General features: G+C 35.2%; 1 protein-coding gene and 1 pseudogene across 7 annotated transcripts in view; one reads left to right on the top strand and one right to left on the bottom strand.

The window, feature by feature from the left end:
* CCDC88A (coiled-coil and HOOK domain protein 88A) overlaps nt 1-25,669 on the bottom strand; it is a 141,206-nt gene that overhangs the window by 72,607 nt on the left and 42,930 nt on the right. For all 7 annotated transcript variants that reach the window (XM_086701076.1, XM_086701079.1, XM_086701081.1 and 4 more), the window contains exons 4-8: nt 21,457-21,526; nt 19,445-19,503; nt 12,146-12,229; nt 10,168-10,308; nt 2,181-2,353 (exon numbers count right to left, since the gene is read on the bottom strand). In XM_086701076.1, coding sequence (XP_086557202.1) covers nt 2,181-2,353; nt 10,168-10,308; nt 12,146-12,229; nt 19,445-19,503; nt 21,457-21,526 — 527 coding nt within the window. The remainder of the gene's footprint in view (nt 1-2,180; nt 2,354-10,167; nt 10,309-12,145; nt 12,230-19,444; nt 19,504-21,456; nt 21,527-25,669) is intronic.
* Nucleotides 4,440-7,407, top strand: LOC112869009 (sushi repeat-containing protein SRPX-like; annotated as a pseudogene).

The following is a 25,669-nucleotide window of genomic DNA, read 5'->3' as shown; positions in this document are numbered from 1 at the left end:
ATGAGCACTGGGTGTTGTATGGAAACCAATTTGACAATAAATTTCATATTAAAAAAATAAAGGTAGGTAACTATGGGAAAAAAAAGAGTTATTAATTTGTATGAGAGAAAAACTTTGAAAAATATGGGATCCATGGAAACAGAGAGAACTATTTTTTTGTTTGTTAGTTTCAGTACAATTTTATTTATAAATGCAAGCAGTGGGAGGGGGGTGGGCAGGTCTGGTGCACACACTGTAGTTTCTTGACTGCTACTCTAATAGTGGGCCATATTCTCCACTTTGTTCAAATCTAACTTTCTGTAGTGTGATGATCTGACCAAATTTAGCTTGGAAGCTTAACTTCTTACAATGCAATCAATATACAATGGAGGATAATGCATAATAGTATCTATATTAATCATGGTCTGTAGCAAACATGTTTTTTGCTAGGCTGACACAGAATTATTAAAGGAAGTCTTTGATAGGGTATTAACTACTACATAAAAGTGAAATTTATAAGGAATTACTTCTTCCATCCAAATTGCAAATTATATTTTTTACTCTGTATGTTAATAAACCAAAAGCAATTATAGTATAATGTACCACCTGTAAGTAATATTCTATTAGTTAATTTGCATGTTCTCATTACAATTATTTATTTCCATTAGGTAGAAAGCAACCTAAACTATTTTTATCCACCATGATTTCCATGCTTCATTACTTCAGTAAAGATCTATCCCAACAAAAAGACTTAGAACAAATGTTAATAAAAGATATCTGTGAAGGAACACATTTTCAAAGGACAAAAGATGGTATTTGATGAAATGCTAGTTATTGGGAATATCTGCTGTATCTGACACATTTATTTACTCATTAATAATATTCATTTACATTTTCCAGTCAGCACATGAGAAACCAAATTTTACCAATCTCTCTAAGTTGTTTGGAATTTTAATACACTCCATGGCCAAGTAAATTTCATTTAAAAATCAAATTCTAATATAGTGCAAAATGTTAAATGAATTCACAGCCATCATTGCAGTTCTAATTGCATGCTTTATCTAAAGACTAGAGAAGATTGTGCTAAATTATATGGAACGAACTAGTGTGCACTGTTTAGGCTATCCATTAACTGCCAGTCAAACTAATAACAGCAATCTCTTCTCTAATTTTCCTGGTGCAGCTGTTTATAGAATATCCTGGGCGTGTTCACTTCAATAGATACATAATAGCACAGACATCCACAATGAAAGCTGTAGTTTTTTTGTTTTCAAATTTTCCTAGAGACTGTATATTTTTTCTACCTTGCATATTCAATCACTTTCTTAAACTAACTGCTTTAAATAATCTGTAAATAAACTTAATTGTTATATTGTAGCTTTAAATTTTAAATCTATACTCTGAAGCCCAAATTCCAGGAAAACAAACCAAAAAAAAAAAAAAAAAAAAAAAGACAGAAAAGAAAGAAAAGAAAAGAGAAGAAAAAAAGCCCCAAATATAAAAATCCTTTGTTCTTTTTACAGTACAAAATATCTCCAGCAGAGACTGGTTATGTCTTTACATGTGATTCACCAAGGAATGCTTATGTGAAATTTATACTGACTTTTCTCAAATTATCTTTAAAGCTAAATAAATGTAATTTCATCATCACTAACCAATATGAATATTTACCATATCTAAGCCTATGACTCAGGCATTTTAATTACTCAACACAGAATATAACACAAAATTATTTTTTGTAATACTGTACACCAACAATTCACTCTTTTATAATATTAATTTTAAAAGAGCTAAACTTATTGACCTTATTGCCTGACTGGCAACCAGTGGTTGCCAGTATTTTAGATTTCAAAGAATATAAAAATTAAAAAAATTAAGGAGACCTCCCCAAAGATTAAGGAGACCCAAATTTGCCAAGGAAGAACAATATTTTGTAAAAGAAAGATCATTTTAATATAAGAAAGATAAAAAGGACATAAATTCAGAATAAAGACAACCTTTAAATTAGTAAGATTTAGGATTAGGAAAACTTTCTGCCAGTCTATTTATTTTTCTCATTTTAACAAATGGTAGTGAGAACTCTGACTGAGAGTCATGCTAGCAGCTGAAACAACTGATCTATATTCCATAAGACGAAAAACATTTTTAGGTCACCTTTGCAACCGTGTAAATTCAATAAGCCTTGAAAATCAGCAACTTACAATTCCTGCCTAAGCCTTCTTATCTTTGCCTTAGCATCTGCCAGTTCCACTGACAGATGTTGTCGACTTTCTGTTCGCTTCATGCCTGGAGAACCACAGGGTGACTGTGCAGATGAAGAGGCATGGGGTAAAAAATGAAGACCATCCCTTTCTTCAGAGAGTTCTACGATAGTCTAAGGAAATATGAAAATAAACACAGAATCACTGTTAGTATTCTACATATCAGAGAACTAAACACACCAACACTATTCATTAAGTTTAAGTACTATACTGCAATACCAAAACAATTCATTGGTCAAAAATATCTAACTTTGTGATATTTAGCTATCTTTTTAAAAAGTTTCACAGGGGTGCCCAGGTGGCTCAGTCAGTTAAGCGCCGACTTTGACTCAGGTAATGATTTCCCAGTTCTTGAGTTCCAGCCCCATGTTGGGCTCTGTGCTGACAGCTCAGAGCCTGAAGCCTGCTTCGGATTCTGTGTCTCCCTCTCTCTCTGCTCCATTCGTGCTCTATCTCTCAAAAATAAATAAACATTAAAAAAAATTTTTTTAAAGTTTCACGCAACAGTTCATGGATTAGCTATTACTAGATAACACTAGAATTAAGACTTAATACTTTTTTCCCTCCCTAATAGTTTAATAAAGGAATCAAATGTGGTAAAATAACTATACTAGATAGCAACTATTGGAAAGGTGTAAAAAACTTGTTGACAAAGGAAAGAAATTAACCCAAGCGCAATATGGCTAAAACCATGCTGTCCAATAAGGTAGCCAATAGCACAAATAGTTAACTACAAATTTAAAAAGTCAAAAATACAGTCCCTTAGTGACACTAGCCACATTTTAAGTATATAACATCCATATGGAGCTAGTGGTTACTGTATTAGCACAGAAATGCAATCTTGCCATTTTCACACAACATTGCTCTAGAATTGTAAACAGGGACCTCAGCGGGACCTAAGAGAACCTCTGAGGTTTAGTTCAATTGCTCTCTCTTTTTTAAAAATATTTATTTACTTATTATTTGAGAAAGCATGCACTCGCACGAGAGAGCAGAAAAGGGGCAGAAAGAGAGGGAGAGAGAGAGAGATTCCCAAGCAGGCTCTGCACTGTCAGCACAGAGCCTGAACGGGGGGCTCTGCGAGATCATGACCCAACCCAAAATCAAGAGTCAGATGCTCAACCAAATGAACCACCCAGGCAACCCTAGTTTAATCTCTTAATTCTGCAGTAACGTAACTGAGGCACAGAGATTGATTTGTCCATGATCACAAAACTAATAGCAATGCCAAGACTCCAGGGCCAGCCTCTTGACTTCATATCCTTTCTATGTTCTCTTTCTTAAGACTAGTTCTAATCTGCATCCCATCTCAATGCTTCCTTTATTCCTTTCTCTAGAGTCTCTCCAAGGGACATAAATCTCATTCTACCTTCCCTAAACCTGAACTTTAAGGGCTACCTAACCTACATTTACCTGACTCAATAATTTTCCTCCAATTTTCCTTTTACTGAAAAATTCTTATTCTAAACCAATTACTCAGCTTTTCTTTCAAACTTCTCGGGCAAACAGAAATTGTCTTTGTTAGTAATTTCAACTGTCTTACTCCAGGCAGAATAGGTGGGCTAACTACCTTGGGACAATGAAATCACCATTTTTGCTTTCTTATCACCAAGGCTTCTAATGCCCTCACTGAATCATTACTTTTATCCTTCTTTTTTCTTCTTCTTTTTCTTTTTTTAAAAACCACCCATCAGAATTCATTTCTTTATCCTTGGGATATATTTCAGCACCTGAATCAAGGTCTTTTCAACTATTGCTTTCACAGATTCCAGTATGCCTATTGATAAACTATAGAATGTGACTTCTCATCAGTTCCTTTTCTCTTTACAACTCCACATCTGCTCTCTGTTCAATATATTCAGATTTTTCCAATGAAGGAACCATTCCTCTCTTGTGCCATGCCTCCTTTACTACCATTACTCCCTTGGCACCTATACATATGCCTGAACCTTTAACCACTCAACTCCTCCTTTCTGCCCAGATTTTCCTGGCTACTCTATAGAGTTCCTACTCAGAATGAAACTACAAATAAGCCCTTAAATGTCATCCTTACTTTCTAATTTAACACTACCATGCCATTCTCTAACTATAGCCCACTCTCTGGGGAAAAAGAAATGGGAATGAATATTTATTGAACTCCTAGATAGAGGGTTTTCCAACAAGATTTCATCCAATACTATAACCTGCAATAGAGGCATTATGTCTATTTTAAGACATAAGGAAACCGTTCTTAGGTATTTACTCACAGGATACAAAAATGTTAATTCAAAGGGATATATGCACCCCAGTGTTTATAGCAGCATTATCTACAATACCCAGACTATGGAAACAGCCCAAATGTCTGACTGATGAATGGCTAATGTTGTGGTATGTGTATACACACACACACACACTGAATATTCAGCCATCCAAAAGAGTGGAATCTTGCCATTGGCAACGATGTAGATGGAGTTAGAGAGTATTACACTAAGCGAAGTTAAGTCAGAGAAAGACAAATACCATATGATTTTACTCATATGTGGAGTTTACGAAACAAGACAAATGAGCAAAGAGGAAAAAGAAGAGAAAGAGGCAAACCAAAAAACATTCTTAACTGTAGAGAATCAACTGACGGTTACCAGACAGGTGTGTGTATGGGGGGCGGGGGGGAGTGAAGATGGGTGAAATAGGTGATGGGGATTAAGGAGTGCACTTCTTGTGATGGGCACAAGGTGTTGTGTGGAAGTGTTGAATTACTATACTGTACACCTGAAACTCCTATGACACTATATCAACTAATTTTTTAAATACTTAAAAAATTTAAAAACTCAATTATTTTTTAAAAAGTTTTTAATGTTTATTTATTTTTGAGAGAGAGAGAGAGAGAGAGAGAGAGAGAGAGCAAGCACATGAGCAGGGGAAGGGCAGAGAGAGAGGGGGATACAGAATCCAAAGTGGGCTCCAGGCTCTGAGGTGTCAGCACAGAACCTGACGCGGGGCTCAAACTCACAAACCCTGAGATCATGACCTTAGCCAAAGTTGGATGCCTAACTGACTGAGACACCCAGGTGCCCCCAAAACTCAATTATTTTATTAAAATAACTTCCCTATTAGATTGTAACGATCTTTGATCCTTTTTTGGAAGTTTGTCAATTTGTTGCTCCCAAGCACTCTTAGCACAGGATCTTGCAAACAGCAGATATTTATTAATATACATCCAAGTACGAACATAAAAAGATGTATCAAAGCAAAGAAAAAATTCAGAAGATTTAATAATGCTTACAGAACTCCCAATTGAGGAAAAGAATCAGAGATGTGCTAGCACATTCATGGACTTCGGCAAAGGTTTTATACAACAGGAAAACAGGCATTGGAGTTAGACTCAGCAAATTACTTAATTTCTCTGAGCTCAAGTATCTTCAATCTATTAAAATGAGTCAATCTATTATACTGACTTACAAAGACAGCATATTAAAACGTAACACAAAGCTTGGCATAAAATAAAGTGACAATAAAGAGATCTTAAATTCATTAAAATCTCCTATTTGGTTTTTAGTAAAAGAGGATTTAAGAAATACATGTTACAAGGAATTAAGAATAAGAAAGTTAAGGGGCGCCTAGGTGGCTCAGTCAGTTAAGCGTTGCACTTTGGCTCAGATCATGATCTCAGGGTTCTTGAGTTTGAGCCCTGCGGTGGGCTCTGTGCTGACAGCTCAGAGCCTGGAGCCTGTTTCAGATTCTGTTTCTCCCTCTCTCTCTGCCCCTCCCCCACTCACAGTCTGTCTCTCTCTCTCTCAAAAACAAACATTAAGAAAAATTTTAACCAGAATAAAAAGTGAAAAGTAATTAAAAACAGAGTGATACATTCTATACATTCTATACACTATACATTCTAGTAAAACAATTACAACAAAAGATGAATCAAAACAGAAAAAAAAAAAAAAAAAGGCTCTGTTTTGACAAGGAAGGGCATCCTGTGAGCAGCCTGAAGCTTCTTAATACTGACTGAAAGGTAATGTCCTACTTTTGCCAGGCCACCAAATGGAGGGTATTTAAGTGCATAAATGGTGCCTGCTTTAACTCCTGGGATACTACCGCTTACCAGGATATACATGTATGGGCAAAAAGGCCTGGAGCAGGCAAGTAGCCTCCTTTGTGGCTATGGAACCTTCTAGAATTAAGTGGCCAAGTGTGAAGGAATGTATTGCTTAACTTAAGCTGACAGTCTGGGTTCCACAGAGACCCTCCCAAGGGAAGATACAAAGCAGAAACAATTCTAATTGATGTTATTCTAAAAGGTGTCTCCCCCCACCCCAACTCAAATTTTCTAGTAGGTCACAAGAGCCAGTAGTCTATGACAGAGCTAAGGACATTAGCATATTTCAAGTTAAAGTCAGACAAAAAGGTAAACTCAACACAATAGAAAACACTTACATGATATGTTCCAGCAGCAGCAGTAAGAGCCACCTGTGAGTTCTCCTGCATCAGTGGCTATGAGCTACAGCGTAGCCCTGCTTGATTCTACCAATCCAACCTGGCCTGAACTGGCACAGAGCCCACCTGTGTAGCTATGAATGTCAATGTTGGTGTCAGAATAGCAGTTTTATGACTTCTATACCAGTTTTATGAGAAAAGGATCACTGTGTCCACATCCATAGTTCTCTTCTACTGGCTGCAAATGGGAATGCTTCAGCAAGGACAGTGTGGCCTGGATCTTTGACACATCACCGCAGTGGACCTGGTAGGCACGTTCCTGGCCCTCATCAGCAGGATAGGAGCAAAGATTATGTCTGCAGCATTAGCTCTGCAGTTTAGGCTATTGCTGCAAATCCTACTCTATTCTTTAAAAAAAATTTTTTTTAACATTTATTTTTGAGACAGAGAGAGACAGAGCATGAACAGGGGAGGAGCAGAGAGAGAGGGAGACACAGAATCTGAACAGGCTCCAGGCTCTGAGCTGTCAGCACAGAGCCCGACGCGGGGCTCAAACTCACAGACTGCGAGATCATGACCTGAGCCGAAGTTGGACGCTTAACTGACCAAGCCACCCAGGCGCCCCCCTACTCTATTCTTTTAGCATGGTGCTTGTGGATAAGCATAGTGTGGACAAGGAGCACTAGTGACGCCTATGGCCCTCTTCAACCCGGGTGACACCTTCCCCTTACAAGGAGATGGGTCTGCAAGCTGAAAAGAGGCAGACCTATGTGTAACACCTGCTGTGATGGTTCTTCTCTTGGAAGTTCCATTCTTCTTTCTACATAGTGCTATGCACATGGAAGGGCCTTGAAAATATCCTTATGTACATGGGGCGCCTGGGTGGCGCAGTCGGTTAAGCGTCCGACTTCAGCCAGGTCACGATCTTGCAGTCCGTGAGTTCGAGCCCCGCGTCAGGCTCTGGGCTGATGGCTCAGAGCCTGGAGCCTGTTCAGATTCTGTGTCTCCCTCTCTCTCTGCCCCTCCCCCGTTCATGCTCTGTCTCTCTCTGTCCCAAAAATAAATAAACGTTGAAAAAAAAAATTAAAAAAAAAAAAAAAAGAAAATATCCTTATGTACAGATTTTTATTTGTAATTTTGAAAGTTTAATTTTATTATAGCTTTCTGTGCACTTAAAAATGAGCATGATGCATTTTGTACTCTGAAGTGTTCCAAAAAATGTTATGAATATGATACTTACTCCTTCTTTCTTTCCTCTAGCATGCCTGGTAAGTTTTGTACAAAAGTTACAAACCACAACCATACATATGCTTTCAATGTGTTTATTCAGTGTGACACCAAACTTTCCTGTTTTTTTTACATAAAATTTTTATATAAAATAAAATATTTTTATGGGGTGCCTGGGTGGCTCAGTTGGTTAAGTGTCTGACTTCAGCTCAGGTCATGACCTCACAGTTCACAAGTTTGAGTCCTGCATCAGGCTCTGTGCTGACAGCTGAGAGCCTGGAGCCTGCTTTGGATTCTATGTCTCCCTCTCTCTCTGCCCCTTCCCTGCTTGCACTCTGTGTGTCTCTCAAAAATAAAAAACAAAATATTAAAAAAATTTTAAAATAAGTAAATAAATAAATACGTTAGAGGGAAAAATATATTAAAATATTTTGGAGGAGAAAACAGAAGAGCTAAAGGGAAAATCTAAATAAGAACTTGTTTCAATCTAGTTGAATAATACAAAGTTATTACATTTATGTATTATCGTATTACACTTAATATTTTTCACAATTATTATTTTTTAAAAATGTTTATTTATTATGAGAGAGCAAGAAAGTGCAAATGTGAGTTGGGGAAGGGCAGAGACAGAGGGAGAGAGAGAATTCTAAGTAGGCTCCATGCTGTCAGTGCAGAGTCCAACACAGGGCTCAAACTCACAAACCATGAGATTAATGACCTAAGCCAAAATCAAGAGTTGGACGCTTAACTGACTGAACCGCCCAGATGCCCCACAATTATTTTTAATGATCTTTTCTAATTAGTCCACTGGTGGCCCAAACTGAAAAACTTTGCCCTAGAGAACGGGGTTTAAACCAGCTAGCAACTTGTTTCCCAAATAGCTTGAGACAAGAGAACGCGACCAATTTTCGCTTGTTAAAAAAACAAATTCAATGAAAATGCATAGTCAGGCATGATAGGATAATACATCAAACAATCACTATAGTGTTTCATATTCCTTAGTTTTGACATAGATCATATAATGACAAATATTTTGTTCACATTCTCCAAAATAATATCCTTCTTCACCCAATATTAATAACTTCACAGAGTGAGATCAAACAATTCATACATGCCCTCAGAAGTCGGAGGACACCTTATCAAAATACAAATAGAAGAAATAAAAATGGAAGAATGTTTCAGAAAAAGAATAAAGCAGTAGAAAGATGTTAATATAAAAGGAAGATAAAGCACATGGGTCAAAACTCAGACTGAAAATAAAATAATCTTAGTATTTCAGGATAAGCTTGGTGTATACTAGGGACATTTTTCAATTCTCTCTTCTTTTGACCTGTCTTAGATTTTTAAAAAAAAATGTAGTTGTCACTCCAAAATATTTCTTTATTTCCTCTATTTTCTTCTCTTGTAATGCCTGAAAAAAACCTGAAAATTCCCAACTATACTAACATGAAAGTTTTGTTCAGAAAAAAAAAAAAAAAAAAAACCTTTAGGAATTTCTTTTTTCATTAGTCTTTCAACAAGTCTTTCATTAGTCCAAAGAGTAATCAAATTCTCTATAAATAAGTTCAAAACTGTCTCTCCCATGTAAATGGAACAACTGATCAAAGCTATACATTCTTCTGAATGGCAGAGTACTTTGGTCTGCTATTAACAAAATATTACTCACCATCACATGCACTGAAGTCTAGACTCCTATAAAATTAGCTGTTTTCAGAGAGTGCAGGCAAAAATCCTGGTGCAATTTTACTCCTTTAAAAAAGCCAAGTACTCTTACAGGAGCCTATAAAAATTCTTTTTTAAAATCACACCTCATTTACTGACTACAAAATTTGAGACCTTTTGTGAGACATTTTATTTAGAACACCTGTTATTCTCCATTTATTAACACTTATTTTTCCAACCTCAAAATGTGGCAATAAAAGTAAGAAATTAACCTTAAGCAAATTCTCATGCTTCGAGGCAATGATTTTTCCATTTGCATCAACAGTATTTTCAGTTTCACACTATTGTACTGTTGCCAGAGCTATGGAGAGGACTTAAAAAAACACAAAGGAACAAAATCAGAATAATAATTTAAAAGAATGGAAAAAAGAATATCTAATTGCAATCTCTTTACTGGTGATTTGGGGCTCTTAAATATCCTTTTTTGTTCCTGTGTTGCAAAAAATAAAGACATAAAGTACTTTATTACCTGTCCCTAAGAAACAGAGTATCAATTTGAAAACCCTCTAAAATTGCCTTTTCTGGAAAGCAAACCTTCACAATATTCTGAAAGGAATTTACAAACCTCTGAATGTTCATCTCTTTCATCTATAAGTCTTTTTAGATGTAATGCCATATTTTTCAAGAGTGGCTCTATTTCCTCCTGAGACATATCAGTCACTTCCATCCATTGCAGATCAAACACATTTTCCTGATTATGGGTTACCTTTAGGAAAGAAATCAAAATCAGCAATTTTTCTAAATGGCTAATACTTAAAAATTGGTTTCACTTTACTGCAATATTAGCTTAAATATCATACAGTCCATATCATAAAAATGAGAAGCAAATATGATGCCTAAAGAAGACCTGGTAAAAAGGCTAATACTAAGAATTACTTTTACTAAATATAATCTTTAAATAAAAAAATTATATTTGTTTTCCTGTCAGCTAAAAAGCAAAACATTTAATTCAGGCATTACTAGGGGAAGGTAATATTGACATGTTTGATAACTGCTTTAACAAAATCAATGAATTTTTCTTTAGGTAAGACTAAATTGTGCTGGATTCAAAAGCAAAAGTTTTTTAATCTTGTAGGATATATGTTATTGTACTTTTATACTTGAAAAGCTTTTCTTTACAGATTCTGTAGATGACACTGTCCCAGAACCTTAGGAGAAAAGGGCTACCAACATAAAGATTTTTAAAAAATGGAAAAGTAGGGGCGCCTGGGTGGCGCAGTCGGTTAAGCGTCCGACTTCAGCCAGGTCACGATCTCGCGGTCCGTGAGTTCGAGCCCCGCGTCGGGCTCTGGGCTGATGGCTCAGAGCCTGGAGCCTGTTTCCGATTCTGTGTCTCCCTCTCTCTCTGCCCCTCCCCTGTTCATGCTCTGTCTCTCTCTGTCCCAAAAATAAATAAACGTTGAAAAAAAAAAATTAAAAAAAAAAAAAATTTAAAAAAAAAAATAAAAAAAAAATAAAAAATGGAAAAGTTATATAAATGAAATACTTATTTCTTGCTTTCCATTTCTCACTGTGATTCTGATATTCTGCTTTAACTTTCACAAGAAACCGCAAAAATAATAATAATAATAAAAAACACTTTCAAGAATGATGGCAAATTTAGTAACTTGCAATACTTAGCATTTATTCAAAATAAAATACAAACTACAAAGCTAGCATAAACAAACAAATAAATATAAGGGGAAACTTCCAAAAAAAAAAACAAAAACAAAAACAAAAACCCTGGTATCTTGTGGAGTACTAATATGCTTACTGTTGACAACATTATTACTGACAAGAAGGCTGGGCTCTATGAATGCTAACAAAGAGAAAAGATGATATACAGAACACAGGTTATTCAAATAGAGAATTATTTTAAACACTACTAATTTTTACTATTTAAAAATTCTCTCTCTTATCTTAGTTCTCTAATCAACATGTAAAATTTAACATGATCTAGTTCTAAAAAGTCCTCTTAAGTACACAAGATTAAAAGCTCAAGACTAGATAGATGCAGAAATTAAAATCCATCTGTTAACTGTATCAATTACTTAATATTGCACAATATGTCCTAGATTTGAGTTCTTATATAGATGTTAAAATGACTAATGTGTTATAATTCAAGTAACATCTTCAATAAAAATTATACTGTGTCCATTCATTCAAAAGAAAATCACTGGAATGACTTAGTACTCGGGTTATCATCTTACTTCACATTAGTTTTGAATTACAGGCAGTGATCCATTTTCTGCTGCTTCTATTTACTATGTACTGTTCATTCTGTGCTGTCTAACAAAGACATACACATCATTCCTCAGACACGTTCTACCTAATGTCCCTATGGATAAAGGCAACAATACATTGTAGTTAGTTAGCACTGTGCCATGAGGATTCATTTAAGAAACTATCTCTAAAGAGAAGACACTTTGTCTAATAGCAGAGTTCATCTAAATCTGACTTTGATTTGTTCTTGCTCATCATAGGACTTCAAGTCTTTGGGGACATATAAACACACCACAAGCTTTATAAAAATTAGTATATAAAAACCGTATATAGGTTATTACCTCTTGAATATGTGCGGCAACTGCTGCTTTTGTATCAAAATCTAAACCTTGAATTCTTTCAATAAATTCTTCTTTTTTCTGACACTAAAAGAAATGAATAAAACAATCATTCACATTTTATGGGATATAGTCCTTAATATGTTGTAAATAACTAAAAACTCAATGGGCCAGAAAGTTTGGTTATGTTTTGAACACTACAATGAGGGTTTTGTTGGTTTTGCATTTAAATGGTCTAATATACTCACTTAACAAAAAGATAACAATTTATAAATATTTATTTAAAAAGCATGGCACTGAAAACCCATACTATTTTTATGCTGTACAGTTCTAAAGCGGGAAACCATTACACAACCCATGTGAGGTCAGTACAATATTATTATGCTAACTTTACAAACAGAAAAGTAAAGAATCAAGAACTTGTTTCAGGGAGGATAAGTTACTTGCCAAAAAACACAGTGAGTCAGTGGCAGAATTCGGAATACAGCCAAAAAGCTCAGTCAGTCTTTGGCTATCATCAAACAAAACAGCCTTTCTTCTTGGAAAAAAAAAAACTGTAAGCAATTTTTACTTCAAGCTTACAATCCATTCTCACATCTTCATCCTATCAATCTTAATAAAAGAAACCTACTTTTGTGGCCCAGTTCAACATTTATAAGGTAGTACAATAAATATTTGATTTGTTTCTACAATAACATAAAGTTACCAAGGACAAAATTTAAGAATATATATATATATATATGTATATATATATATATATATATATATACACACACACACGTGTATCAAGTAGAATAAATGCAGCAATTATTTATTGTGTAACTTTAAAAAAATCTTTATATAAACTAAAAATATTATGATGTAAATCTAATCTTTTTCTTTCTCAGTACTAAGTAACAGTTTAACATGCATCTTAGTATTTCTGCCTCCTGGGTCTACATCTCTTAAACTACAATCCAACTGCTAGTATAAATGTATTCTTGCAGCTACCAAATGAGAAGTGCATACAAAATAGAAAGCACTGCCTTGTCTAGCTTAAGCTGCATCTCCTGGGCCAATTACCAAACTACTAGTGAAGAGAATAGACTCACAAAAAGAAAAATTGGTTCTGAGATCATTAAGAAACTTAGCAAGGTTATGATTTACACTCTACGTATTTATTACATCAAATTGTAACATTCTATTTCCATTGCCTACAATTTAACTTAACACATTCCCATCAGTGCAAAAAGTTCTGTGTCCTATAAAAACAAAATTATTAGAATGACATAATAATATTAAAATTATGGGGAGACGGTTGGCTCGGCAGGTTAAGCATCTGACTCTTGATTTCAGCTCAGGCCATGATCTTACAGTTTGTGAGATCAAAGGCTCTGTGCTGACAGCATGGAGATGTTTGGGATTCTCTCTCTCCCTCTCTCTTTGCCCCCCGACCTTACACATGTACTCACTTGCACAGTCTCTGCCAAAAATTAATAAATAAACTTTAAAATTAAATTCCTGAGAATGTACAATTTCTAGCTGTGACTAGGAAATCAGAGTTTTGGGGGAATGGGATTAAAACTAGTCAATTTAAAAATAAGATTTTTTTATCTAGTAAATAGTATGTGATAGGTCTAGTGACAATTAAGAATAACTTTCTGACAGTACATCTGTGGTATATATTAACTACCTTTTTAGTTACGATATGCCCAATTTTTAAATTTAATGCTTCCAAAGATGTTGACCTATACATAGTTTTTGAGCGAATGATCATATAAAATTGGCAGGGTTATGATAACTATGACTCACTGAAAGGTCCCCCGATTTCAACTGCCATATCTTTGTCTGCCTTCAACACATATACCTCCCTTTTCTAAGCCCTATAGCCATTATTTCTTTATTTATACTATCTTTTTTTTTTTTTTAACGTTTATTTATTTTTGAGACAGGGAGAGACAGAGCATGAACGGGGGAGGGTCAGAGAGAGAGGGAGACACAGAATCCGAAACAGGCTCCAGGCTCTGAGCTGTCAGCACAGAGCCCGACGCAGGGCTCGAACTCACGGACAGTGAGATCGTGACCTGAGCCGAAGTCGGACGCTTAACCGACTGAGCCACCCAGGCGCCCCTTATTTATACTATCTTTAAGAGCTCATCGTTTAACACAGTCTCAACACAAATCAATGAGATTTCTTCTTTTACTCTTAAAATACCCACAGTTTCTACTAAATCTCATCTTTATTCAAACTCTATAAGTTTCAAGAATTCCAAATATGCTTCATAAATAGGTTAGGTTTTTTTAAAGAATGCAGAATGAAGGTTGTAGGATCTTGAGGGACAGACTATCAAGATGGAAAAGAGAATGAGAGAAGATACAACTCTGAAGTTCAATTATCAGACCAAAGTTTTATTTAAGTGTTGTCCAATACAGTAATACAGCTGTCCAATATACCTGTCCAATACAGGTATACAGCTACTGAATACCAAAATGTAGCTAATGCAACTAAGAAATTGAAATTTTCATTTTAGGGGAGCCTGGGTGGTTGGTTAAGTTGGTTAAGTGTCCGATTTAGGCTCAGGTCATAATCTCACGGTTTGTGAGTTCGAGCCCCGTATTGGGCTCTGTGCTGACAGCTCAGAGCCTGGAGACTGCTTAGGATTCTGTTTCTCTCACACTCTTCCCCTCCCCCACTCATGCTGTTTCTCTCTGTCAAAAATAAACATTACAAATTTTTTTTAAAAAGAAAATTTCATTTTAATAGTAATTGATTTTAATTTAAATACCCACATGTGGCTCACAGTGGCTACTGTATTGACAGCCTAGTTCTAGAGCATAAATAAAGAAGTATGGTGTTGGGGCTCCTATTGGTTAAGTGTACGACTTCGGCTCAGGTCATGATCTTGGGGTTTGTGAGTTTGAGCCCTGCGTCAGGCTCTGTGCTGACAGCTCAGAGCCTGGAGCCTGCTTCAGTTTTTATGTCTCCTTATCTCCGCCCCTCATGCTCGCTCGCTCTCTCTCTCTCTCTCTCTCTCTCCTTCTCTATCTCGAATGAATATACATTAAAAAAAAAGTATGGTGTTAAAAATAGGCCTATAAATAATTTTACTTCCAGCTATGAAGACTCTTGTGAAGAAGACTAAATAATCATTACAAATTGTTTTTTTCCACTTAAAATGAAGCTCTCTTTTATCTTTATATAAAGTTTTGAATGTGTTATGGGCACTAAAGTTATTTCTAACTCTATAATAGCAACTGATACTAAGGTCAGCAGATTACCATGATATTCTAAGAATATCTGGGAAGCTGGGATATAGGAAAAGAGCAGAAAGGTTATGTGGGTAGGAAGTTGGAGGCCTGGTGGGGAGAACTGCATTAACCCTAAAGTTCTGCATCTTTCACCAGAGTATCATCTCTTAATGTTCCTCAAATTCCTTATATTTTTACTTAGTACTCTCAGTGCTTTCTCTTATTAAAGAAAACAGGTTTATGTTTAAAAATCATACAAAAATAAGGAAAAAGTACCCAAAACAAGCTACTGAACAATAAAACAGTAAAATGAGGAACACATGACAATGTTTTCAGTAAGAATAAGAACACTAATGACTGAATAGAGAATAGAGATCATAGTTCCATCAAAAGTAAAACCAAAATAAGCCATGTAAAATAAATAAAAATAGAAAAATTAAAATTCCCTCTTTAAAGAATGGTTCTCCCACAACCCCAAATAGAAAATAATCAATGATGGCAAGGATATGGAGAAATTGGAACTCTATATACTGTTGGTGGGAATGTAAAATGGTACAGACACTATGGAAAACAATATGGCAGGTCCTAAAAAAGTTAAAAACAGACCAACCATATATGATCTAGCAGTTCCACTTCTGGATAGACACCAAAAAACGGAAAGCAGTGACTCAAACAGCTATTTGTATACCCATATTTACAATACTATAATTCACAATAGCCAAAAAGTGGAAGCAGCCCAAGTGTCCATCAATGGATGGATGAACAAAATGTAGTATATACATACAATGGAATATTACGTAGTCATAAAAGGAAAGACACTCTGACACATGCTACAACATGGATGAACCTTAAAGACATTACGCTAAGTGAAATAAATCAGTTATAGAACGACAAATACTGTATGATTCCACTTATGTGATGTCCTAGATTAGTCAAATTTATAAAGACAAGGTGGAATGGTGGTTGCCGGGGGTTGGAGGTAAAAGAGATATAGGGAATTACTGTTTAACAGGTATAGAGTTGCAGTTTTGGAAGATGAGAAAAGTTCTGAGATGGGTAGTGGTGATGGCTGCACAACAATGTGAATGTACTTAATGCTAATGAACTGTATTTAAAAATTTAGTAAAATAGTGAATTTTATGTTAGGTATAAATTTTCCCATGACAAAAAAAAAAAACAGTTTCAGCAAAAAAATTCCCTCTTTATATTAAGCTACATTTGCTATTCTCATGTATTCTCAGAAAAATAAATGCCTCAACTAGAAGCTATGTATTATTTCCCCAAATGTAATGGAATAATTAATGTTCTAAAATGTTAATTTTTAAGATGGTTTACAGATAAGTGGTAGAAAAACATCCATCAGAGTGTAGCCCTCAAGCTGAGCAAGTTCAAAAACAGTTTTTTGAATCAAATAGGAGTCTTGTAATTGCTTATGAGGGCACACATAAAGATCAAAATTTTAATTCCAATCACACTTGACACTCAGTTACTTTCAATACTATGCAAACTGGTGAAAGTCCAAAATAAATATTTTTGGAGACTGAAGAGCCAGCACTAATATAAACCTAAGTTCTGCTGAATTTTACATGGTCTTTGAAGAAAAGAAATTGGGAATCTTCTCTCAACTATCTCATGGCTCAGATGCAGAGCTATGTGTCCATAAAAATTTTAGCTAATACTCAGAACTGGTTTAGAAGATTTGTTACCCACTGAACAAGATCCTGTGGAACTGGACTGGTTTAATTAGTCAATAATGAAAATATATAAGCCCTGGCCTTGAAAAGTCTTCTTTGTATTCAAAGTTATTCCTGTGGTTTATATTTATGTATAACTGAAGATAAAAAAGTCTTAATGTTTTCCAATTTTCTTATGCTTCTTTCCATTTCTATTTCTTTTTATGAATACAGCATCTTTTAAAACTTGTGGCTCACTCAATTCTTGAACTTTAGTATCATATCAACAAACTTTAACTTGCTATTTCTACCTATGAATCACAAGTATAACAAAAAACTAATCCTGATGTGGAAAAACATATTTATGCAAGTTATAACATTAAATGTCAGACTTTTAACCTGTTGAATTACACAGGAATAGATTTTCTGTAATTCAGATTATATTTTAGACAGTGTTTAAACAATACTTATTGGCTATTTAGCTTTGTCAACAGTTTCTTCTCCTGAAGTACATTTTGGCTCTTCAGTATCCACAAAGATTTCACACTGTTCATACAGGCAGTTAAAGGGGCTGACAGGGAGATTCTGATTGTTACCCATTTGATGTCATTAGCATCAGCAGCTCCCAAATACCTACAGGATGAAATCTAAATTCTATCTTAAATATAGGATACGAGAGAATTATAGAAAATAGGGTAGGGGTTAGCAGCTTAGATTTTATAATATTTTTTTATTGCTTTTACAAATGGTAATAATGGTTTCTTTAATATTTTATTTAGGCTTTCCCTAAACTGTTCATAAAAAGTCCTTAGTTCTGCTCTGTTTCTCCTGTCAATTTTAGTAACCAGCAATAACCAAATAGTAACCAGGAGTTACAACCAAATTTATGCTGTCACTATGTTACTTAAATTTACATAACGCTCATCAGTAGTGGGTATTTTTTTTATTTTTTATTTTTTTAATTTTTAATGTTTATTTATTTTTGAGAAAGGAATGCACAGAGTGTAAGCAGGGGAGGGGCAGAGAGAAAGGGAGACACAGAATCCGAAGCAGGGTCCAGGCCCTGAGCTCTCAGCACAAAGCCCGATGCAGGGCTTGAACTCACAAACCATGAGATCATGACCTGAGCTGAAGTCGGACGCTTACCCAACTGAGCCACCCAGGTGCCCCAGTAGTGGGTATTTTTAAAAGCAAATAAAGTATTTAAGGCTGTAAATAATTAAGGCTGTGTTTCTAATTTAGGATCTGACGACCAAATTAGAATAGCAATGACTATAAACACTGTATTTGCTTAATATTTAGACAATTATAAAGTAAACACCTGTATATTACACAGCATGAAACTTAAATAACATGCGATGTGTAAGTATATAGCTCCCAAGCAATCAGCTCTAAAAACCACACTCTCTCGGATATATAATTTCTGGCATATGTATGTAAAAACTTACTCACGGTCACAATATTTATTTGTTTACAAATAAATTCATTCCACAAATAACTGAGATAGTTTAACACTGTAATCACTCATCCAAAAAATGGCTGATTAAAGGAAAAATCAGCAGAGAAATACATTTTGAAGTCAGACAAGAGTTTAATCTTTTTCAGCCTGAAAAAGTAAGTACATTGTTGAAATTTGTTAGTAGTTGCTAATTTCCCTAGTTGTTCAAAAATTAAAACTCTGAACAGGTCACATTTAAAACCTGGCAAAGGGCAGAAATACGAATCTAGAGCAACCATCTTGGTTTGTCAGGTACAGTCCCAGTTTACACATGCAGTTCCACCGTAATTGTTAACAATTCTCTTTTCCTACTCTCACAAATGTCTTCATTAGGGGAACTTACATATCACCTGACCTAAATACCAACCTCTTCGTGTGAAAAAAGAACTTACAAGAAAACCTATATAAAGAATCATACCTGAAAGAAAGTAGGCTTTCGATAAGCCACAGCCTGCTCTTATTATTATAATCAGTTATCAAAAGGGCAATATAATAACCCAGACTCCTAAATAACGTTTTTCATAATTTCTGCCTCTTTCTGTTGCTAATCCTTTCTCTTCTGTAGCACACATACATAAACACATAAATCATAAGGATATTTGGGAGAAGTTTTTAAGAGTACCTCTAAGAAAATTTGAAATACCTGGGGTCACTAGAAGCCTCAGAATTAAAACAATATACACAGTTTTTAAACGATACAGCTAGCTGATAATATAACTAAAGTTTGAAATGAAGTAACAGAGTGTTTTCCTTCAAAATGTCCTTAGGTTATAGTTATTTAAAAGTTCCTAATGTAGACTTTGAAAATCAACAGCCCATCTTTAAGTCTTTCAAAAACTACAGCCTGAAAAAATATATAAAGAAGTTATTAAAATGAAAATATGAAGAAATATTTTAACTTACCTGAACTGCACAACCCAGTAAAAGTAAAAGCAACTTTTTAACTTCTTCTGTGCCTTGTTCTGAAATAAAAATGATTGCTAAGTACTACATTTCACTTTAGTTCCACTCTCTTTCTTACATTGGTAGAATTCATTGTTAAGTTACTATTCACAGCAACTCGACCCAAGGATTAAGTCTGCAAGTACAGTGAAGAATTCAAAAAAGCAGCTCTGTGTGCACAGTGTGGTAACAGCAGAAGAAATGACCAAGGATGTCCATTTTGAAGGGTTACAGTATAGACAAAATGCGCTTCAATGCTCTATCCAATAAAGTGTGCTAATTACAAATCTACTAGTTTTCCATAAATTATTATACCACACCAGTATACCAAATGAAGAACAGCTGATATAGGGGCATGCCATAAATTCAGTCAAAATGGTTCCTCATAGGTCTGGCTTCTTTTTAGGTCTATTAATGTTCTCTTTCTAAAACACATATATGATCCATCTACCTATAAAATTTAAATGGCTTTACACTGTGTAGACTCATGAGAATCCAAACCTTAAATGTTATAGCCCGGCTGGTAAAAAATGAACATTTATAATAAACTGGATAAAATTAATGGTCTGTAACAGAACTGGATAGTACATTTGCTGTGCAACAGCACTCAATTCAGATTTTCTCAAAACATATACATCTGACAAAAAAAAAAAAGTCACTTCTTTGGGCAGAATTTCACCATCAGGCCAATCTGTCCATAATAAAGTCCAAACCTTCTTTTGAAACATTTCCTCCTACTCTCCAGGAAACAATCTATTTTCTTAGCCACACCTGATCACCGTTCCCCAAATATATACACATCTACACTCCTCTGCCTTCACTTCTGTTACTCTCTCTGCTTGTCTTTCTTCCCTACACCATCCCTCTAGTGAGTTACTTACTAATCACGATCCTAGGCACCACTCTAACATCTCTGTGTAGTCTTCCCTGACCAAACCAGCCACCAGTGGTCCCCAACCCTCTCTTATCTGCCAACTATAAGAATAACGGCTCCATATTTCACATGCCTTAATACTTTTACAGAGCTCTATTTTGTATTATTACATGGTTTCCCAGTCATCTGTGCATCTCTCACCAAAACACAAGATTCTGCAAAGTACAGACCATTTTCTTTATATTCCTGGTCTTTATAATTTGGTAGGTAATTACTAAATGCATGTGAAACTGAAAATAATTCCATTTCACATATAATTTTTTTCATTTTTTAATTTGTATAGTCAAACATCCCAGAATATCTCTAAAGACCGTCTAAACTGATTCACCTCACCTAAGTGGTAATTTCCTCAGGAAAAGCAGCTGCTTGATTTTAGTTTTTATTTCAGCTTTATTTGTGTTTTGAATGAGAATGGAGGGTGGGGTTTGGAGAAGATATACTTGGAGGTGGATTACAGACAGCCTGAAAAAGTAAGTCCATTGTTGAAATTTGTTAGTAGTTGCTAATTTCCCTAGTTGTTCAAAAATTAAAACTCTGAACAGGTCACATTTAAAACCTGGCAAAGGGCAGAAATTTCTGACAAAAATAATTTAAATGACCTAAGAAAACTGCTTCTCATCTTTCTATTTAGAAGTAGTTTAAACTACAACATCAATCACTAAACTCTTAAGATTCAAACAGCTCTGGCAATGAGAGCAGATGTATGAATACAAACCTAGAAATTATTTCAAAATCACTTCTTTTCTAAGATTATGTTCCTTTAATCATGTTCTATATTGTTTATAATGAGACACTAAAAATAATTACAGGAAAGTATCAATGTGGTAGAGTTAAAACAACACTGGCCTTAACGTAAAATGAATGTCTGTTCCGTCCTACACATTACAAATATTCTAAGCTTATTGCCTCTTTATAAAATGGAATATCACCTCTGATTTTACTAGAGCCATTGTATTCATATAAATAAGCAAGATCTTGATAAGCATTATAGCATTACGCAAAGTTAAGACTATCACTTTATGCTAATTTTAATACTTACCAGAAAAAGGATTTTTGCCAATGATTAAGACATTTGGCAATGACATCATGATCAATTGCTGCAAAGTCTCCTGTAAAAAGATACCCCAATGGTTGTTATACAGGTAATGCTGATTAATTAGTCAATAAGCTGTAACTTATGATTTGTGCACTTCTCTGTGGATATGCTATACTGCAAATAAAAAGCTTTCAAAAAGGTGAAAAAACTTACCCAAGGTCTTAAAAAGACATCTAAGATCTTAAACTTTTTGTAACTTTAAGTTAATGAATTAAGTAACTAAAATTATTGTATCAGCCAGACTTAATAACATATCAAATATCTACAAAATAAGTGTCCAAGTGAACAGGTCTAATATTGACTATTTGGAAATCTGAGTTTTAGGTATTAGATGATGATTTAAAGATGATTAAATAATATTCCTCAATAAAAGATCAAGCATGATTACTCTTTTTGGTCTTTTGTTACTTCTCTTTAAGGGAATTAAAAACCTCTATTAAAATTAAGGAAATTATGGAGCGCCTGGGTGGCTCAGTCAGTTGAATGTCCGACTTCCACTCAGGTCACGATCTCACAGTTTTTGAGTTTGAGCCCCATGTCAGGCTCTGTGCTGACAGCTCAGAGGCTGGAGCCTGCTTTGGATTCTGTGTCTCCCTCTCTCTTTGCCCCTCCCCCACTCATGCTCAGTCTCTCTCTCTCAAAAACAAATAAACATTAAAAAAATTAAGGACACTAGTTACTTCATTAAAAATTGTGTCTTAAGATCATTTCATGCAAGTGAGCTCTTCCTCAGTGAATCATTATTTCTCCCCTCTATCTACAATAGATGTTTTAGTTCAATTTCTCTCAAATTGTCCATGACAAGAATATATACACATTCTGATACTACGGGATGATTCAGAAAAATTGAATGCTTTCAAATTACTCATTTTAGTTAATACATCAACTATGCATCTTCCATTTTTAGTATCCTTGTTTTGAGGAGATGAAGGAACACAATGTGTCTGTCATTACTATCACTAATAATGACATGCTACAAAGGGTCTGCAATGAATTAAGACTACAGGACGACAGGTGTCCTGTGATATTGCTCAATGCTGTCCCGTGATATTGCTCAATCTATGCAAAATTATACAAACAATTGTGAATGTCCTTATAATTTGGCTTTCACTATATATTCAGACATAACCAGTTACTGAGGAATACATTTTTAAAAGTGTTTAATTCTTTCTGAATCACTCTTTACTTAATACTATGATGAGGGAGCAAATATCATGAAAATTTAACTTGTATTGCTTTTTAAAGATGTGTAATTCTAGATCCCATAAAGCATTTTCCCATAGCCAGTGTGTAACATGTACCAGAGGTTCATTAGAATTCATCTTTTATCTATAATTCCTTATAGGTATGTATTAGAAAGACTCAAAACATTTTCTTCAGTGTTACATATACTGGCTCTTTAAAAAACTATTACCAAAACATGGATACATGTTATTTTTTTAATGTTTATTTATTTTTGAGAGAGAGATAGCACGAACATACACGTGAGTGGGTGAAGGGCAGAGAGAGAATCCCAAACAAGTTCCTTCCTGTCAGTGCAGAACCCAACACGGGGCTCAAACCCAGAACTATGAGATCATGACCTATGCTGAAGCTGGATGCATGACTGAGCCACCCAGGTGCCCCAAAACATGCACACATTTAAAGAAAAAGTATACACTCAGTATGTGTATCATGTCAGATAAATAATTAAGAGTAAGTGTCAAGAAGTGCTAAAATCACTTACTCCAAAGACTGAATCTGGTTATTTAATAAATAAAATTTCCAGTTCAAAGCAAGTTACCTCAGGACAGAATATGCTATTAGCTAAGTATGTAACAGCTAAATGGACCTAAAGAATCATTCTTTGTTTCCTTGCCTTGAAGCAAAATTATCAAGACTACATGGACATACTGTTGTATTTTCATTTTCATTTGTCTCCATATACTTTTTAATTTCTTCTCTAATTGCCTAGTTGACCCATTCATTCTTTAGTAGGATGTTCTTTAACCTTCATGCTTTTGGAGGTTTTCCAGACTTTTTCCTGTGCTTGATTTCAAGTTTCATAGCATTGTGGTCTGAAAGTGTGCATGGCATGATCTCAATTCTTTTATACTACGTAAGGGCTGTTTTGTGACCCAGTATGTGATCTTGGAGAATGCTCCATGTGCACTCAAGAAGAAAGTATATTCTGTTGCTGTGGGATGCAGAGTTCTAAATATATCTGTCAAGTCCATCTGATCCAATATATCATTCAGGGCCCTTGTTTCTTTATTTATTCTCTGTCTAGATATTCTATCCATTGTTGTAAGTGAAGTATTAAAGTCTCCTGCAATTACCAGGAGACTTATCAATTATCATCAATAAGGTTGCTTATGTTTGTGATTAACTGTTTTATATATTTGGGGGATCCCAAATTTGGTGCATAGACATTTATAATTGTTAGCTCTTCCTGATGTATACACCCTGTAATTATTGTATAATGTCCTTCTTCATCTCTTGTTACAACCTTTAATTTAAAGTCTAATTTCTGATATAAGTATGGCTACTCCAGCTTTCTTTTCATTTCCAGTAGCATGATAGACAGTTCTCCATCCCCTCACTTTCAATCTGAAGGCATCCTCAGGTCTAAAATGAGTCTCTTGTAGACAGCAAATAGATGGGTCTTGTTTTTTTATCCATTCTGATACCTTATGTCTTTTGGTTGGAGCAATTAGTCCATTTACATTCAGTGTTATTACTGAAAGATATGGATTTAGAGTCATTGTGATATCTGTAGGTTTCACGCTTGTAGTGGTGTCTCTGGTACTTTGTGGTCCTTGCAACATTTCACTCACAGAATCCCCCTTAGGATCTCTCGTAGGGCTGGTTTAGTGGACGAATTCCTCCAGTTTTTGTTTGTTTGGGAAAACCTTTATCTCTCCTTCTATTCTGAATGACAGACTTGCTGGATAAAGGATTCTTGGCTGCGTATTTTTTCTGTTCATCACATTGAAGATTTCCTGCCATTCCTTTCTGGCCTGTCAAGTTTCAGTAGACAGGTCTGCTACTACCCTTATGGGTCTACCTTTGTATGTTAAGGCCCATCTATCCCTAGGTGCTTTCAGAATTCTCTCTTTATCCTTGTATTTTGCCAGTTTCATTATGATATGTCATGCAGAAGATCAATTCAAGTTATGTCTGAAGGGAGTTCTCTGTGCCTCTTGGATTTCAATGCCTGTTTCCTTCCCCAGATCAGGGAAGTTCTCAGCTATGATTTGTTCAAGTACACCTTCAGCCCCTTTCTCTCTCTTCTTCTTCTTCTGGAATTCCTATGATACAGATATTGTTCTGTTTGATTGCATCACTTAGTTCTCTAATTCTCCCCTTGTACTCCTGGATTTTTTTATCTTTTTCTCAGCTTCCTCTTTTTCCATAATTTTATCTTCTAATTCACCTATTCTCTCCTCTGCCTCTTCAATCCGCGATGAAGCCTTGAATAACTGGGGAGGCGGCCATATTCCTGGAGATGGCTGAATGTTGTAAAGAAATTTATTTCCCACAGGGGCGCCTGGGGGGCTCAGTCAGTTGAGCGTCCGACTTCAGCTCAGGTCATATTCTCACAGATCATGGGTTCAAGTCCCACATTGGGGTCTGTGCTAACAGCTCAGAGCCTGGAGCCTGCTTCGGATTCTGTCTCCCTTTCTCTGCCCATCCACCACTCATGCTCTGTCTCTCTCAAAAGTAAATAATAAACATTAAAAAAAAAAAAAAGACTACCTGTACATATATTTAAAAGAAATCATAAATATGAGATGCATTAAAAAAAGCAATCACTGTTCTGTCTCTATCCCATTTAGCTGAGATAGTCTAAGAACAAAGAACATTCAAATTCAGTATTATTAAAGAGGTATTAAATTTTAAGAGATCCTGAATTATTAGGAAAAAACCTTTACCTCAGTTTTAAGATAAAGGATAATTCTCATTTATACCACTTGTTTTGGGATAACATGCGTGAAAACTGATAAATCATACCAGAAAACATCAACTTAGAATTTCAAGGTAATTTATTATATTGTTTTGCCATGTAACATTCCATGTTGGTATAATGTTATAAGGAAACTGTCCAGACCAATAGTAATCTTCAATACATCCACAACCTCACTCCTCCACCCTCTTCCTCAGCTGGCTCCCCACT

This window comes from Puma concolor, chromosome A3, assembly GCF_028749965.1.
Source record: "Puma concolor isolate L17-30 chromosome A3, mPumCon1.1.hap2, whole genome shotgun sequence".
Classification (NCBI taxonomy): domain Eukaryota; kingdom Metazoa; phylum Chordata; class Mammalia; order Carnivora; family Felidae; genus Puma; species Puma concolor.
The sequence above is the reverse complement of the archived record's forward strand: the minus strand, read 5'-3'. Positions and strand labels throughout refer to the sequence as shown.